At 48.9% G+C, this 18,919-nt stretch overlaps 1 protein-coding gene across 2 annotated transcripts in view; it reads right to left on the bottom strand.

Moving 5' to 3' along the window:
- DTX1 (deltex E3 ubiquitin ligase 1) overlaps positions 1 to 18,919 on the bottom strand; it is a 56,254-nt gene that overhangs the window by 24,073 nt on the left and 13,262 nt on the right. For both annotated transcript variants that reach the window (XM_081175278.1, XM_081175279.1), the window contains exon 3: positions 1,097 to 1,778. In XM_081175278.1, the coding sequence (XP_081031404.1) occupies positions 1,097 to 1,778 (682 nt within the window). The remainder of the gene's footprint in view (positions 1 to 1,096; positions 1,779 to 18,919) is intronic.

Genomic DNA, 18,919 nt, shown 5'->3' with positions numbered 1-18,919 from the left:
TAGTTACTAACCTTACTCTCAAATGTTACTGTTGCTAACAGTGCTTTTTTTCTTTAAAAATGTTTACGGGTACCCTCATTTTCCTACTCGTATTGAAATGAGGCCAAACTTAGATTCACAAAATGTTTAGGGCTATGCACTGGTTGTTAATAACAGCGATTGGTAGGAACATAGGAAGCTGTATGGCTAAAATTGGGAGGAATGGTTGAGATGGAGGCAGGGTTTAAATCACCTGTAATCTGTATTAGCTGGCTTGTTGCAAGATTTCTGTTTGTATGCAGGAGCCTGGGGAGCTGTCTTACATTGCATCAGACTGCCTAGTCTATCTAGCTCAGTATTGTTAACATGGACTAGCAGCAACTTTCCACAATTTCAGGAAGGATCTCTCTCCCAGTCCTACCCGGAGATGCCAGGGATTGAATCTGCCGTCTTCTGCATGCAAAGCAGATGCTCTAACCAATAGGTACCCCCTCCCCAGTTGCTGCATATCAACTGGAGTACTGAACTACTTGTTTGAAAAGTCACCACACGTTTGTTATTCTGTTGCAGCAATTGTTCACAGCGCTTTTACATTTCATTTGTATGAGGTGGAGGACACCGTCGCTGACCAATCCACCCTTCTCCATATTTACTCATTGTTATTGCATTAGGTCGATGAACCTAGTCCTAAATATTTATTATAAAGGTAAAGGGACCCCTAACCATTAGGTACAGTCGTGGCCGACTCTGGGGTTGCGGCGCTCATCTCGCTTTATTGGCCGAGGGAGCCGGCGTACAGCTTCCGGGTCATGTGGCCAGCATGACTAAGCCGCTTCTGGCAAACCAGAGCAGCGCACAGAAACGCCGTACACCTTCCCGCTGGAACAGTACCTATTTATCTACTTGCACTTTGACGTGCTTTCGAACTGCTAGGTTGGCAGGAGCAGGGACCGAGCAATGGGAGCTCACCCCGTCACGGGGATTCGAACCACCAACCTTCTGATTGGCAAGTCCTAGGCTCTGTGGTTTAACCCACAGTGTCACTGCATCCCTAATATCCATTATAGGTAAAATAAAATAAAAAGGGGGAAGTGGCAAATACTTTTCGGCTACTTACCCTGGTGGGATGGAAGCCCGAGTACTCAAGATGGCCACTCGCTGCGTACCGGGCCGGTTCAGGTTGTTTTGGCCGGGGAGCTGGGTGTGGCTGGGTGCGCTCTGGCTCCGCGAAAAAGTGGCCACTTGCATCCCGTTGCCGGAACGGACCTGCTCGATCTTGCCCGTTCCACTGGCTTGCACCGTGCCCAGCGACCACATCGCCGTTCCGTTGAACGTATTGCTCTGCCGGACGGCCAGCGATCCGTTCCCGTTCCCAGAATACACCTTCCTGCGCTGGGAGGCCAGGATGGCGTTGGAGGCTGCCCGGGTGCTGTTGACCAACAGGCACTGCTGGCACGAACAAGGGTGCCCAGAATTGGTCCCCACAGGCCAAGATTGGGACTTGGGGATGGAGCCGATGGTGAGAGGATAAGCCAAGTCCATGCGCCTCCTTAGACGGCGTTTCCTCTGCGTCTGGCGGTTCACCTGAGACATGCTGTTGAAGTAGATCAGGTAGCAAAACCCCAGCGAGGACAGGTCCAGCCACGGATGCTGCTTCTCGTACGCATTCTGGATGGTGATGCAGATGTCCATGTCGTACGGAGTCCAGGAGTTGTTGTCGTTTTCCCATTCCCACACAACCCCCTTGCCGGGGGCAGAGGAAGGGTCATAAAAGTTCCTTCGCACCGGGCGCATTGTCCCTGGGAGAGAACAAAGGAGAAAGAAGCGATGGATCAGAGGTGGGGAATCTCAGTTTCATGTGTTACGTATACAGTGGTACCTCGGGTTCAGAACTTAATTCGTTCTGGAGGTCCGTTCTTAACCTGAAACTGTTCTTAACCTGAGGTACCACTTTAGCTAATGGGGCCTCCCGCTGCCTCCATGCCGCCACCGCACGATTTCTGTTCTCATCCTGAAACAAAGTTCTTAACCCAAGATACTATTTCTGGGTTAGCGGAGTCTGTAACCTCAAGCGTATGTAACCTGAAGCATCTGTAACCCGGGGTACCACTGTACAGTCAAACCTCAGTTGTCGAACATAATCCATTCTGGAAGCCCATTCGGCTTCTGAAATGTTCAACAACTGAGGCGCAGGTTCTGATTGCTTGCAGGAGCTTCCTGCACTCAAGCGGAAGCCGTGTTGGACATTTGACCTCCGAAAAACGTTCGAAAACTGGAGCATTTACTTCCAGGTTTTCAGCATTTGAGAGCCGAAACATTCCAAAACGGAGGCATTTGGGAGCCGAGGTTTGACAGTATATAAAATAAATTTTGATGATATGCAAAGTAGCAGAGTAGCTTACAGCTAGGAACCTAAATAACTCCTAGGTGACTGATAGCTTCTTTGTAAAGACTACAGTGTCCAGATTCTTCATATTCCAAGGAACTTTATTTTCATAAACATATAACTAAGAAGAATATTACTCTATTTTTCCAGGGGGAGTCTCGGATTTACAGAAGGCGTCCTGGTTTCTGATTTGATCCTGGAATGTCCCAGTTTTTCTTAGGATGTCCCTGTTTTCCCTGGAGAAATTTTGGAGGATATGGAGTTATGCGGCCCCCAAGCCAAGGAGATAAGTAACTACACAACCTTTAGAAGACATGTGAAGGCAGCCCTGTATGGGAAAGGTTTTTTTAATGTTTAATGTTGTATTAAGGTTTTATATATGTTGGAAGTCGCCCAGAGTGGCTGGGGCAACCCAGTCTGATGGGTGGAGTATTATTATTATTATTATTATTATTCTTTAGGATGTCCCTATTTTCATCAGAGAAATGTTGGAGAAGTATGCACCTGCCTTTTGCACGTCGCTCTGATTGGTAGATTTTTGGGGGTTCTAGTTTTTTAAGCCATCTTGGAAACAGCGTTGTCTTATCAGAGCAGCTGGTAAAGGTGCAAGCTGAACCATATTACTGTGGGGATTTAAGATTCCTGTTGAACCTGGGACCTACATTCTGCATGAAAATCAAATGCTCCTCCACCAGCCTATGGCTCTTCCCAGACCATGATGATGGGGCTTGAAAACTATTGACCTGGGAGAAATGTTGGAGGGTATGCAACTGTAGTTTCATCTTATTTCCTTGCATCGATTGTAGATCCACCCCCCCTTTTTTTTTTGCTTCTTGCTAGCAAGGGAGGTCTTGCTAGGGCTGCTTTTAACACCTTCCCGTTTTCTGGCAATGCATTCTGGGCATATCTTTGCTACCTGCATCCCTCCCAGAGTTGCTGGCACTGTGGTGCTAAGGCAAGCACTAATTGTGCTGTGTCAGGTTCCACCCATCCCAAATGTCCTCCCTTCTCAACACAAGCTGCTCAGCCAATTTGGACCGGGCCGCATTTAGTCACACGATTATGCTCCGCAGCCCAGCCTGCTATCCAGCCCAGCCATTGTTCTTGCTCAGTTTTCCCCTAGATGATCAGGAAGCCCTCCTGACAGCCCGGGGCAAGTCCGAGCCTTCCTGTTCACCTTTTCCATGGACCCAACAGACTCGGGAGCAGCCTCTGCTTTCTCTCTGGATGTTCCCAGCTGATGTCACACACACACACACACCATTTGATCCCTTTTCCATTTTATAACCGACACCACCAAGCAGATTCCATCTGAGGCCACAGCTGGAGTTTTTTCTTTTTCTGTTAGGGAAAGAATTTTTCCTTCTCCCCTTTTCACCCTGTGAACAGAGCTAACACGCTTGGGAAAAGGGATATTCCAGTTCAGATAAAGGTCAGATATGGCAGGATTAATTGATTTCAGAAAAGGTGCTGGGCAGTCCCACTTCATGAGCCATATAAAGGTAAAGGTAAAGGGACCCCTGACTGTTAGGTCCAGTCATAGCCGACTTTGGGGTTGCGGCGCTCATCTCGCTTTATTGGCCGAGGGAGCCGGCGTACAGCTTCCGGGTCATGTGGCCAGCATGACTAAGCCGCTTCTGGCAAACCAGAGCAGCGCGCGGAAACGCCGTTTACCTTCCCACCAGAGCAGTACCTATTTATCTACTTGCACTTTGAGGTGCTTTCGAACTGCTAGGTTGGCAGGAGCAGGGACTGAGCAACGGGAGCTCACCCTATTGCAGGGATTCGAACCGCCGACATTCTGATCGGCAAGTCTACCTGCACACATATACTGGCCACAAGCCTATCTGGCCTGTGATGAGCAACTGGGAGGTGGGAGGTGGATTCTTTCAGGAATATGATCCCGATTGACATGAGGACCATCTTCTCCCAGGCGCTTGGACCTGAATGCAACAGAAGCTCTCCCCAGGTGTGATTGAGAGCCAGTGTGGCCTAGTGGTTAGAGCGTTGAGGACCCAAGTTTAAATCTTCACTCAGCCCACTGGGAGACTTGGGCCAGACACCATCTATCAACCTAACCTACCTCACAGGGTAGTTGTGAGGGCAAAATGGTAGAGTGGCAAGAACCATGTGCACCACCTTCAGCTCCTTGGAGGGAAGGTGGGATAGAAATGTAATAAAAGGTAAAGGACCCCTGACAGTTCAGTCCAGTCACAAACAACTCTGGGGTTGCGCCGCTCATCTCGCTTTACTGGCCGAGGGAGCTGACGTTTGTCTGCAGACAGTTTTTCCCGGTCATGTGGCCAGCATGACTAAGCCGCTTCTGGCAAAACCAGAGCAGTGCATGGAAACGCCATTTACCTTCCCGCTGGAGCGGTACCTATTTATCTACTTGCACTTTCACATGCTTTTGAACTGCTAGGTGGGCAGGAGCTGGAACCGAGCAACGGGAGCTCACCCTGTCGTGGGGATTCGAACCACTGACCTTCTGATCGGCAAGCCCAAGGCTCAGTGGTTTAGACCACAGCGCCACCCACGTCCCTCCTAGTAATAATAATAGCAGTACAGTCATACCTCGGGTTAAAGTCGCTTCAGGTTAAATCTTTTCAGGTTGCGTCCTGTGGCGACCTGGAAGTAACGGAACGGGTTACTTCCGGGTTTCGCCACTTGTGCATGTGCAGACGCTCAGAATGACATCACACGCATGCGCAGACGCGACAAATTGTGACCCACGCATGTGCAGATGTGGGTTGCATTCTGCTCATGATGTGAACAGGGCTGGATCCCATTCACATCCAGAGGTACCACTGTAATAATAATAAATGCCAGCAACTGGTCTTCAGAGGCATACTGCCGTCTACAGTGGAAGCAGAACATAGCATAAGCACATCTCTCTGTAGCCACCCAGTTGCCTGTGGGAATCTGCAAGCAGGAGCTGAGTGCAAAAGCAACTCTCCCCTCTTGGGAATGCTAGCAACTGGTATGCAAATGCATGCTGCCTCTGACAGTGGACAAAGCCAGTCACTCTCATCATTAGGAAGCATCTCTTATTGCTTCACCAAGATCTGCGTCCCTAAATAGGAACGTAAGACGAGCCGTGCTGGATCAGGCCAAAGGCCCATCTAGCCCAGCGAGAATTAGGACCTGAGTGCAGCAGTGCTGTCCTCCATAGCAAAGGGTTCAAGGCACAAGGCGCTAGTGGGAACACTTAGGGAGAGAGCCCTGCCTGAAGCCATGGAATGCTGCTGCCAGTCTGTGTAGTCAGCACTGAGCTAGATGGGCCAAACAGGCATGGAAGAGACTCCTGCATGCCTGAAACCCATCAGGGCACCATGTAATAGGGCACCAACACACACCAACACACACATACAGAGCCAGCCCTCCTTGCCCAGCTTATCTCATCTCTCCCTTCTGCTTGCTGATGCTGCAGCCAGAACAGCAGGCTGTGTGCGCAATCAATAATTATGTTTGAAGTGTTACGTTAACTATGCATCCCTCCCCGGAGACTCATAAAGCTAAACGGCCGTACGCCAGCGGTTTCCGTGGTGTTTGCTTTCAGCGAGGGCCGGCTTGGCAGGGCTCCTGGCGCTCTTGCCTTGCAGCACTGCTGAAGAGGAAGCCGCCCGCCAGCACGGAGGGCGAGTGGGTGTCTTCCTGGTACAGGCCACAAGGGGCGCCAGCAAGCCCTCCTCCCTGCCTCCACTTTTGGCCTGGCTTGTGAGTGCAGGAAGGTGCCTTCTACATACCCTCCAAGTATCCTTATTTTCCAGGGATGGTCCTGGAATAGCCCTATCTCCTCCTTGAATTTGTCTAATCTTCTTTTAAAGCCATCCACATTGGGGGACATCACTTCCTCCTGTGGAAGTGAGTTCCATAGTTTAAATACATATTGCATGAAGAAGGGCTTTGTTTTATCAGTCCTGAATCTTCCAACATTCAGCTTCATTGGACATCCAGAAGTTCTAGGGCTATGAGAGAAGGAGAAAAACAGACCCTCCAAGTGTCCCTATTTTCCAGGGATGTCCCTGATTTAGAGAAGCCGTCCCGGTTTCTGATTTGATCCCAAAATGTCCCGCTTTTCCTTAGGATGTCCCTATAGTTAAATCCATGGTTTTCCCAGTAGTGATGTATGGAAGTGAGAGCTGGGCCATAAAGAAGGCTGATTGCTGAAGAATTGATGCTTTTGAATTCTGGTGCTGGAGGAGACTCTTGAGAGTCCCATGGACTGCAAGAAGATCAAACCTCTCCATTCTGAAGGAAATCAGCCCTGAGTGCTCACTGGAAGGACAGATCCTGAAGCTGAGGCTCCAATACTTTGGCCACCTCATGAGAAGAGAAGACTCCCTGGAAAAGACCCTGATGTTGGGAAAGATGGAGGGCACAAGGAGAAGGGGATGACAGAGGATGAGATGGTTGGACAGTGTTCTCGAAGCTGCGAACATGAGTTTGACCAAACTGCGGGAGGCAGTGGAAGACAGGAGTGCCTGGCGTGCTCTGGTCCATGGGGTCACGAAGAGTCGGACACGACTAAACAACAACAATTTTCATTGGAGAAATGTTGGAGGGTATGGAGTTATCCAATCCCCGAGCCATCTGAAGGCAATCCTGTATAGGGAAGTTTTTTAAAATGTTTAATGTTTTATTGTGTTTTTATATGTGTTGGAAGCTGCCCAGAGTGGCTGGGCCAACCCAATAAGATGTGTGGGGTATAAATAGTAAAAAATATCATTATGGAATGGGAATATCCCTCTATAATAATGTTAAGGTCTCAAATGTAGATAAATACTCATAAATGCACACATATCTAAATATATGAACCATGTGACTGAAATAGCATGGGAGAACAATCCTGAAGCTATTTTGACTCTCCCAATGACCCCAAATATGACAGTAAGGGAGGCAAATGGGGAAAGCCTTCCCATTGTCTTTTTGCTTGTAAATCCTGTCTTAAGGGTGTATTTGTGTATGAATAGGGTGAGCCTATGACCTGGGACCCAGGAACTAAAATATTAACCATCACAAAAGAATGCCTAGGCTGCCCGGGTAATGTAATCAGTGACCATTATCAGGTATCCTGGCAGACAGGATTTCTGCTGTAGACCGCCTCCTTCTGTGATGTATGTATGATGTTTTGGAGATGATGGGTTTGAGCTACAGGGTGAACAATTTCAAAAGTCTATATAAGGGCTTGCACACCATTGTTCAGGGTTCTCCTCCCTACTGTGTGTGGGGAGTGGGGACCCTGTTGCAACAGTTCCTTGAATAAAGATCAGGCTTACTAGCCGCTTTGCTTCTCAATATACTCTGGTTGGCCTCTGTTATTTTCTCCTACTGACAGGGAACCCACTTAAGGCCTCGTATACGGGCTCTGGAATACCCCATAAGGAAAAGGGAGCAGTTTTTCTTATAACATCCTATTTTCATTGGAGAAATGTTGGAGGGCATGGTAGATTGATTTGACTGCGGTGGCTTTTGTAAATGTGGGGCCTGTCCCTGGAAAATCGGGACATCTGGAGGGTCTAGGACGGTTTTCTCACATGCTCTCAAGCAATCCTCCTCCACAGGGTCCTTGTGAGGGAAACAAAATCACTGGTGTTGCTGACACATGGAACTGAGTTTGCCTCGTTTTTGCTAGCTGGCCTCATTTTGTTGTTGACATAACCTGGGTCTGAGTCATCACTGGTCTTGCTAACAGAAAGTCTGCCGTGAGCCCTTCCTGTTCACGACTGCCAAGCCTATCGTTCCGTGAGAATAAGTTTGCTTAAAAACCAGTAAATCTTTGGCGAGGAACGTAATGCTTTGTGCAAATGCCACTGTTCTGCGGTCAAGTGTAATAAATCACTATGAACGCTAATAGCATTGATATAGCACTTTGAGATGCACATTGGCATGTGTTGCATCTTAAAAACATTTTCAACAACCCTGCAAGGTAGACCAGTGTGATTATTAATCAATCAATCAATCAATCAATCTTTATTACGGTCCAGAGACCCAACAAATCGTTACAAAGCAATGCACAATTCAGACAGCCTACCTCCAGGTTAAACAAGCATTTTGTTCAGACTTAAAGACAGACTTATTATCCCTATTTGCAGATAAAAGATGGGGGGTTAGGCTGAGAAGAAGCAGTTTGATTCGGGGCCTACCTAGGCCATGTTCACACCACACATTTGAAGCGCTGTGATACCACTTTAACCAGCCATGGCTTCCCCCATAGAATTCTGGGAGCTGTAATTTGGTAAAGGTGCTGAGATTTATTAGGGGATCCCTTATTCCTCTCACAGACCTAGAAAGTTCTCTGGGAAGAGGGGTTCATTGTTAAATCACTCTGGGAATTGGGAGTCACAAACTGATGGGGAGAACGGAATTTAAGATTGGAAGAATAGAAAAAGTAGAGAAACTAAAATGGGCAGATCTACCCATTGTTAGCTACAGCCCAGATATGGAGCTGTATACATGCAGACAGTTGCAGGTTCAACCCCCAGTATCTCCAGGTAGGACTAGGAAAAGACTATTGTCTGAAACCCTGGAGAGCTGCTGCTAGTCAATATAGAGATTAGCGAACTAGATGGACCAAAGGTCTGACTCAGAATAATGCCAGCTTCCTAGAGCCTTGGACTTGCCGATCAGAAGGTTGGCAGTTCGAATCCCCGCAACGGGGTGAGCTCCCGTTGCTTGGTTCCAGCTCCTGCCAACCTAGCATTTCGAAAGCACGTCAAAGTGCAAGTAGATAAATAGGTATCGCTCCAGCAGGAAGGTAAACGGCGTTTCTGTGTGCTGCTCTGGTTCGCCAGAAGCGGCTTAGTCATGCTGGCCACATGACCCGGAAGCTGTACGCTGGCTCCCTTGGCCAAAAAAGCGAGATGAGCGCCGCAACCCCAGAGTCGGTCACGACTGGACCTAAAGGTCAGGGGTCCCTTTACCTTTACCTATGCTCCTATTTAATTCACCCTTTATTCAGAACACTGAGGACTAGAATCTTGCTCTCACCATAGCTCAGTGGGCAGAGCATCAGCTTGAATCCAAGAAGTCCCTGGCTTCTCCAGATAGAGGCTGGATCTACACTGATGAGAAACGCGATAAAAACATAGCTCTCTATGCAATTTACCATTGGTAATGTATCGCTGCTCTACAGCGCCCTCTGGTGCCACATTTTTATAACACATTTTTAAATTTATAACTGAGACCAGGGTCACTGGAAAACACCCTCTGTCTGAAACCCTGGAGAGACACTGCCAGTCAGTGTAGACAATACTGACCTAGATGGGCCAGGGTTTGACTGCCTAGAAGGTGGCTTCTTATGTCCCTAGGTCTTAAGGAAAGGCCATTGCTAAGAGATAGAGCATTTGCCTTGCATGCAGAAGGTCCTGGGTTCAATCCCATATGCAGGTAAAGCTGTGAATGTCCCCTAACTGAAACCCTGGAGAGCTGCTGCCAGTCAGTGCAGGAAATACTGGGCTGGAAGGACCACTAAGCCAGTTTTCTATGTTCCTAACAGATGTGCTGTACAGTGGTACCTCAGGTTAAGTACTTAATTCATTCCGGAGGTCTGTTCTTAACCTGAAACTGTTCTTAACCTGAAGCACCACTTTAGCTAATGGGGCCTCCTGCTGTTGCCGCTGTGCCACCAGAGCACAATTTCTGTTCCTAGCAAAGTTCTTAACCTGAAGCACTATTTCTGGGTTAGCAGAGTCTGTAACCTGAAGCGTATGTAACCTGAAGCGTATGTAACCCGAGGTACCACTGTACCTCAGTGGCAGAGCGCCTACTTTGCATGCGGAATTATTTGCAAATTATAAATAATTTCATAAACTGTGTGTCTTTGTTTCTCAATCTGACCCTTTAACACGGTTTTGCATGTATCGTGGCATCTTATGCATTGTGACTTGCTGTTATTTTTACTGATTACAGTTTAGTAGCTATTTATTGTACTTGTTAAGAGTGAATTCCTGATTAATTTTTATTTGCTGATATTTCGAGAGTGAATTCCATTGTGTGCCATTATCTTCATTACTTTATTTGATATAAGTTGTTTGTTTTAAAGCTACGTTTCATTATGATTATTATTCATTTTGTACTGGGTCGGATTATTATGAGCTGCGTGAGCTTTGACGTACATTTTGCTGTTGCAAACCACCTTGCCTACAGTAATATAGAAAGGGGGCATACAAATTAAAAGAGAAGTGGGGGGGATTGGAGAGAAAAAGTCTGGAAGCCTGGTGGTAGTTTTGTTTGCTCAATGTCTCCTTCCACTTCTCTGTTTTGCCCTAAACAATGGAAGCAGCAAGCTGGCATCTGAAAAAGGTACTTTTCCTCACTGTTGGCAACCGAAAAAGCACCAGTCTTATTGCTTGGGTGGTGTTATCACAAAGCTCAGCTCACATATACAACCTCCTCCTGGCCTGAACGTTGCTCTGGTCCACCTCCGCACAACTCGGCGTCCACATCCCCGCAAAAAAGCTCTCCCTGCCCGTTTGTCCAGCCCGATTAATTACCATAATTACGGCAATTAATCAGCTGCCTTCTGAGCCTGCCTAGCACAAGGGGAGGAATTGAATCAGGCAGCAGCGCGTTTTGCTGAGACAGCGCTCCTCAGGAGGAAGAGGAGGAGGAGGAGGAAGACCAGGGAAGCCAGATGGCCTACGAGGCAAACGCTCGAGGCCACCGGGAGGGATGCTTCGGCCTGGAGGTGACCCTTGTAACCAGATTATTCATCATCACAAGGTCTTTCGTGGACGATTCTTTCAGGCCACATTCTGGAGCAAGTAGGTGCTTGTGGTCAAGGTTACAGTGGGTGGAAGTGTGCAGGTCTAGTTACGGAATTCAGGGACCTCTGCTTTCTTTCATTTTTTTAAAAAAGCAAGTTTCTAGTCCTTATGGAATGCAAAAGTCTGCCTGAGAGACCGTGACTGGCCCAAGGGCACCCACTGAGCATTTCATGGCTGTGTGCCTGGGGCCACCCAGTCAGATAGGTGGGGTACTACTACTACTACTACTAATAAATTGAACCCTGGTCTCCCAGATCCAGCACTCTAAACCACTACATAACGCTGGCTCTTGTTGTTTTTCAGTCCACAAACAATGCACAATTAATGCCATTCCTTTTACATTGCTTGGACAGTTACTTTACATTGAAATGAGCTCAGGTGACGATAGATACCGTATTTTTCGCACTATAGGACGCACTTTTTCCCCTCCAAAAATGAAGGGGAAATGTGTGTGCATCCTATGGTGTGAATGCAGGCTTTTGCTGAAGCCTGGAGAGCGAGAGGGGTCCGTGCGCACCAACCCCTCTCGCTCTCCAGGCTTCAGGAAGCTATCCCAAGTCTTGCAAGCCCGGCGGGATGTCCCGCGGGCTCGCAAGGCTTGCGGGCAGCAGCCTGCACCCAAAAGCTGGGGACAGAGCCGCCACCCCGCTATTCCCTGACCTGATCTGGAGGCTGGCGGGGGGAGAAGCAAGCCTGCTTCTCCCCCCCACCATCCCCACAACCTCCAGATCAGGTCGGGGAATAGCGGGATGGCAGCGCTCCGCCATCCCGCTATTCCACGACCTGATCTGGAGGCTGGGGGTGGGAGAAGCAAGCCTGCTTCTCCCCCCCACCATCCCCACAACCTCCAGATCAGGTCGGGGAATAGCGGGATGGCAGCGCTCCACCATCCCGCTATTCCACGACCTGATCTGGAGGCTGGGGGTGGGAGAAGCAAGCCTGCTTCTCCCCCCCACCATCCCCACAACCTGCAGATCAGGTCGGGGAATAGCGGGATGGCAGGCTTCAGGAGAGCCCCACCGCCAGCCCCACAAGCTCGGGGGACAGCGGGAGAGGCGCAGCGCGCCCTTCCCGCTGTCCCCCGACTTGGTTAGAAGGCTGGGGGGGGGGAGCCTGCTCCTCCCCGTCGCCAGCCCCGCAAACTCGGGAGACAGCGGGAGAGGCGCAGCGCGCCATTCCCGCTGTCCCCCGACTTGGTTAGAAGGCTGGCGGGGGGAGAAGCCTGCTCCTCCCCGTCGCCAGCCCCGCGGCAGGGGCGCAGCGGCCCTTCCCGCTGTCCCCCGACTTGGTTAGAAGGCTGGCCCAGCCCCGCAAACTCGGGGGACAGCGGGAGAGGCGCAGCGCGCCATCCCGCTGTCTCCCGACATTGTTTGGAGGCTGGCGGAAGGCTTCCTCCTCCCCCAGCCCCGCAAGCTCCCAGAGCGATGCCAAAGCTGCGCGCAGCTTCGGCATGGCTCTGGGTCCCGTTCTGGGGGAGGGGGAAGCTTGGGCTTCCCCGCCCCAGCCCCGCGCCTGGCGGGGGGGGGGATAAATTTTTTTTGCCTTTATTTCCCCCCCCAAATCTAGGTGCGTCCTATGGACCGGTGCGTCCAATAGTCCGAAAAATACGGTATGTAAGGTATTACTTAGGTCATGTTAAATAGCAACCAATACAGTCATACCTCTTGTTACGTTCAGTTCAGTTTACGTTCTTTCAGGATACGGAAACTTTCAAGTAACGGAACGGGTTACTTCCGGGTTTTGCCGCTCGCGCATGCGCAGACGCTCAAAATGACGTCATGCGCATGCGCAGAAGCGGCGAATCGCGACGCGTGCATGCGCAGACGTGGGTTGCGTTCTGCTCATGTTGCGAACGGGGCTCCGGAACAGATCCCATTCACAACCAGAGGTAGCACTGTATAGTCATTGGCGGAAAGTGAACTGCAGCAAAAGGGAAACAGTGCTGATTTTGACAAGCACAGGTCTTCGGGGAAATCGCTGCCTTCTTACATTCCTCAGTTAAAAGTGGGCTCCACATCTGAAAGTCAAAGACAACTCATCTAGCCTACCCTATAAGGTTGTTGTGAAGATGAATATGGCAGTGGCCAGCAAATAACCATGTTATGTCACCTTCAACTCCTTAAAGGGATATAAATGTAATGAATAGAAGTTAACACATTTCTAGAGGGTTGGGCTTCGGTGTCCTCAATAGCTCTCTGTGTTTTGTCCTAATCAGCAAAGCAGAAGAAAATTATGTCAAACAATTCATTTGCATAGGTCACAGACTGCAGTGGATTAGCAAAATCTCTTCAGCACGTTTGCAGGAGCTTTCCCAAAAGATTAATGTTATGGCCTGCTTCGCTTGTTCGTTGCAACGTTTTAAACTATTTTATAAATTTATTTGTTGTTTTTTTAAAAAAACAAAATAAGCTGTTTTAAGTCCTTTGTTGGTGTTCTGGGGTGGGGGAACGGGAGAATGGCTCAGATTCGTGCTCTAAAAGAAAGAAAGGAATGCAGAACCCTTATTTCAGGGGGAGAGAGATGATTTTGCCAATTTGCCCTCTCATCCCTCCCCCCCTCGCCCCCATCTTTAGCTGTCCTCTTTTTTGTCAGTCGGTGCAGACGGTATCGAGACAGATGGTCAGCCTTTTCCCATGTTCGTGCAGTTGCTTTGGAGGGCAGGAGTCCACGGGGATGAAAATTGTGGGGAAGGAGATTTTGGCTAAACATTAGACAAAACCTCCTAATGACAAGGGGTGTTTGGACTGTGGAACTGCCTGCCTCAGGATGTGTTGGGGCTCTCCTTCCCTGCACGCCGTTTGAGCAAAGGCTGGATGACCTCCTTTCGGGGACATTGTAATTCTGCACCCCGCATTGCAGATCCTGCGTAGAGCAAGGTGTGTGGGGGTGGGGGTGGACTAGGTGACTTCTGTTAGCCCCCTTCGGGCTCTAAAATCCTGTGATCTCCCTTTGGAACTTGAGCTCAGGATGGAATCCAAAGAACATCAGGTTGAAAACAAGCCCTTGGCAGCTTCCTCCGGTGACCCAGGCCTCCCAGCCAAGCTCGGAGGGAGCGTGCCAGCAGCCCCTGCAATATTGGCAGCCGAGGCGATGCAGCACTCAGGTGCCCGCTTGCAACTCTCCTCGCACCAGATCCATTCCCTGCTGTGCCGGCAGCCGCATGCAGAGAACCTCTCTGGCTCCTCAGCCTTGCCCTCAGCTCAAATATCCTGTCCTAAAAGTTGGTGGAGAGGGAGGGCACCGTATCCCCTTCCCAAGACCCCAAATAAGTTTCGAGTTTCTTTTTTTGAAGGGAGCCCCCAAACTTCTGAATTTCTTTCTTTCATCACAGCTGAGATTCCTGCATTTCAGGGGGTTGGGCTGGATGACCCTCAAGGTCCCTTCCAATTCTATGATTCTATGAAATCCTGATCAATGCTGTTTTTGCTTTGGACATTTTCGCTCTCCTTTTCCCCTCCAAGGAGTTCAAGGCATGCTCCTTTATTTCATCACCACAACCACCCTGTGAGGTACCAACTGGTCTAAGGTTCTCCAGTGGCTGGCGGGGGGGTGGGGGTGGGTGGGATCTGAACCCGGGTCTCTGCAGTTGTAGTCTGATGCATTGACCACTGCACAACACTACCACAACGCTGGCTGATAAGAATGCTACCAGTGATGTTGCCGTTCGGTCCTTTGTGAGGTTGATTTTAGCTAAGGCTCCAATTAGAGGCACATTTACATGGGAGTAAGTCCCACAATAAACCCACTGTCCCCCGTCGGAGGCAGTAATACCAGTTGCTGGAAGCCACAGGAGGTGAGAGTGTTTTTGTGCGTGGGTCCTCCCGGAGGCAAAATATTAACTCAGCACACTGAACAACGCCCCGTCAAACTGCCAGGGCATTTCTCCAACTTTAAACCCCATTGATTTCTTGCTAAACTCTAGTAAGGCAGAGAAAAAGAGGGCAGATGAGGGCAATTGCCACATCAACTTCATATCTGCACCAAGCACTTAATGCACATCTAATGCACACTGTTTCCCCCAAAGAATTCTGGGAACTGTAGTTCCCCCCGGAGTTACCATCCCCAGCACACATAACAAATTACGGTTCCCAGGATTCTTTAGGGGAAGCTATGAACAAGGGACGCGGGTGGCACTATGGGTTAAACCACAGAGTCTAGGATTTGCTGATCAGAAGGTCGGTGGTTTGAATCCCCACGAGGGGTGAGCTCCCGTTGCTCGGTCCCTGCTCCTGCCAACCTAGCAGTTCAAAAGCACGTCAACGTGCAAGTAGATAAGTAGGTACCGCTCCGGCGGGAAGGTAAACGGCGTTTCTGTGTGCTGCTCTGGTTCGCCAGAAGCGGCTTAGTCATGCTGGCCACATGACCTGGAAGCTGTACACCAACTCCCTTGGCCAATAAAGCGAGATGAGTGCCGCAACCCCAGAGTCGGACATGACTGGACCTAATGGTCGGGGTCCTTTTACCTTTTATGAACTTTAAAGGTTTGGTGTGGACATAACCATAGTTTTGCAAGGGCAGCTGGGAGGCATCTATTAATGGGATTGTGCAGTCTGGGATCTTCAAGATCAGGGATCTAAAGCATGGGTAAGCAAACTAAGGCCCAGGGGCCAAATCCGGCCCAACTGCCTTCTAAATACGGCCCACGGATGGTCCGGGAATCAGTGTGCTTTTACATGAGTAGAATGTGTCCTTTTATTTAAAATGCATCTCTGGGTTATTTGTGGGGCATGGGAATTCGTTCATCCCCCCCCCATATAGTCCGCCCCCCCACAAGGTCTGAGGGACAGTGGACCAGCCCCCTGCTGAAAAAGTTTGCTGACCCCTGAGCTAAAGCTTCAGCCCTGCAGGAAAAGAATGCTTCAATATTCAGCCCTGGAGACTCTTCCTAGGCCACGCCCTCTCCACGGACCACACCTACCCAAGGCCACACTCACTCACCCAAGCCACAACTCTGGCTGCACTGGATAGGAAGCATCTTGTCCAGTCCAGGGTTTCCCAAACTTGGGTCTCCAGCTGTTTTTTGGACTACGATTCCTATCATCCTTGACCACTGGTCCTGCTAGCTTGGGATGATGGGAGTTGTAGTCCAAAAACAGCTGGAGGCCCAAGTTTGGGAAACCCTGTTCTAGTCCAACTCCCTGCATGCTAAATCCTAAATAGTGCTTAGGGTTTGCAGGTTACAGGAACCTAACAGCTTTTAAAAGATTATTTATGTATTTATTACATTTTACTGCTCACATCTTAACCATTTCTCCTTTCCCCCCATACCTGGCCACCTAGCCCAAAAGCTTTTGCAACAGCTCTCCATGCTTTAAGAGAAACCGCACAAAAACACAATTACAGCAGATGCGTAAAATGCATTACCCTCATCCCAAACAGCAGAGTGAACTCATTTGTCCAAATTTTAAAACCAGTCCAAGATGTTATGAGCCAGGAAGGAATACTGCAGATCAGAAAGAAAGCTGGCTGCTTTTCCTTCACAAGTGGCCAAGTTCCAAATTGCAGCAAAATGGAAAAATAAAAAGTTCCGACTGCCCAAGGGTGGGGAGCTCCATTCGAGCAGAATTTCCTTCCTTCTGGACCAGCACTGGGGAACCTGTGGCCCTCCTAATGTTGCCAGACTACAACTCCCAGCATCCCCTGACCATTGGGCCATACTGGCTGGTGCTGATGGGAGCTGGAGTCCAACAGCACCTGCAGCTCCCCAAGTCCCCCACGCTTGTCTTACACCAGCCTTTCCCACGCTGGGTCCTCCAAATGTTTTGGAATCCAACTCCCATCAACTGAAGTCCAAAAGATCTGGAGAGCCTCAGCTACTGACAGGATAGCTCAGTTGGTTAGACCGTGGTGCTGATAACACCAAGGTTGCAGGTTTGATCCCTGTATGGACCAGCTGCATATTCCTGCATTGCAGGGGGTTGGACTAGATGACCCTCAGGGTCCCTTCCAACTCTACAGTTCTATGATTCTATGCACTGCAGGAATGATGAGCCTCCGGGTTCCTTCCAACTCTACCATTCTTTGAGGCTGCTTTAGACAAATTTGGCCATTTCCCCACCGAAGAGAACATAAGAAGAGCCCTGCTGGATCAGGCCAAGGGCAAACTCCAGACATTAGCTAGGGGTGGGTAGAAGAAGATAAGAGTCTGGCTGGAATCAGGCTAGTGGTCCATCCAGGATCCTGTTCTCTTAGTGGCCAACCAGATACTTCCGCAAAGCCTGAAAACATGGTCCATGCACAATAACCATTCTCCCCTTCCTGTGGTCTCCAGCAACTGGTATTCAGAAGCATAATGCCTCCAACGAGGGAGGTAGAACATAGCCATGGGAGCAATTACAAACAGTAGAAGAATGGCGACAGAAGATAATGGAATATGTAAAGGGACCCCTGACCACTGGGTCCAGTCCAGACTCTGGGGTTGTGGCGCTCTTCTCACTTTATTGGCCGAGGGAGCCAGCGTGCAGCTTCCGGGTCATGTGGCCAGCATGACTAAGTCATGCCGCTTATAGCGAACCAGAGCAGCGCACGGAAATGCCGTTTACCTTCCCACTGGAGCGGTACCTATTTATCTACTTGCACTTTGACATGCTTTTGAACTGCTAGGTTGGCAGGAGCAGGGACCGAGCAACGGGAGCTCACCCCGTCATGGGGATTCAAACCGCTGACCTTCTGATCAACAAGTCCTAGGCTCTGTGGTTTAACCCACAGCACCACCCACATCCCTAATGGAATATGTAGAAATAGCCAAATTAACAGGGAAAATTCAACAACAGGGCAAGGAAACATTTCAAAAAGAATGGGAAAAATGTATGTTGTATATAGGAAAGATAAGATGAAATAGTGAAACCAGTAGAATTGGAAATAAACCTCATAACAGGAAAGATTAAGAAAAGTGATGGATAATGAAAATAGGAAGCAGCAAAATGTATAAGGAAACTAATATAACTAACAGTAGTTGTAAATGAATACAGACAGACAACAAGAATTGTATAAACATGAGGACTTATTTGTTTATGAATATACTATGGACGAATAAGGAAAATGAATAGCAATATACAAAATGGAAGAAAATAATGCGATAAAATTATATGTGATGTAAAAAACCAGAAGAAGGAAGGAGGGAAGTCAGCTCTGAAGAGCAAGTATAAATGTAAAAGGTAATACAATATGTGTATGTGGAGTATCTAATTGAAAAACTAATAAAGATTATTTGAAGAAGAAAAAAGAACATAGTCATGGTAGCTGGTCATCATCACCACTACCATCATTTTATTATTTTACCCCACCCAACTGCCTGGGTTTGCCCCAGCCACTCTGGGCGGCTTCCAACAGATATAAAAACATAACAAAACATTGCACATTAAAGGCTTCCCTATACAGGGCTGTCTTCAGATGTCAAGGAGATAAACAATGATACAACTTTTAGAAGACTTCGGATGGGAAGGCATTCCAGATGGTGGGTGCCACTTCTAAGAAGGCCCTCTGCCTGGTTCCCTGGAACTTCACTTCTCGCAGTGAGCCAGAAGGCCCTCAGTGCTGGACCTCAGGGTCCAGGCTGAGTGATGGGGTTGGAGACGCTCTTACTTTTTGCCTATTGATCACCTTATCCTCCACGAATTTGTCTAATCCCATTTTAAAGCTCCTTGAGGAGAGAATGATGAATGGGAACATAAGGGCAGCTCTCCTGGATCAGGCCCAAAGCTCACCTAGTCCAGCACCCAACTTTCCCCACTTGAGATTACTGCTATTCAGAGACACAATGCCTCCAACTATGGTAGCTGGGGGT

The sequence above is a fragment of the Podarcis bocagei genome, assembly GCF_964188305.1.
Source record: "Podarcis bocagei genome assembly, chromosome: 16".
NCBI classification, from domain to species: Eukaryota; Metazoa; Chordata; class Lepidosauria; order Squamata; family Lacertidae; genus Podarcis; species Podarcis bocagei.
Note: the sequence above shows the minus strand (reverse complement) of the source record. Positions and strands in the feature narration are given on the sequence as shown.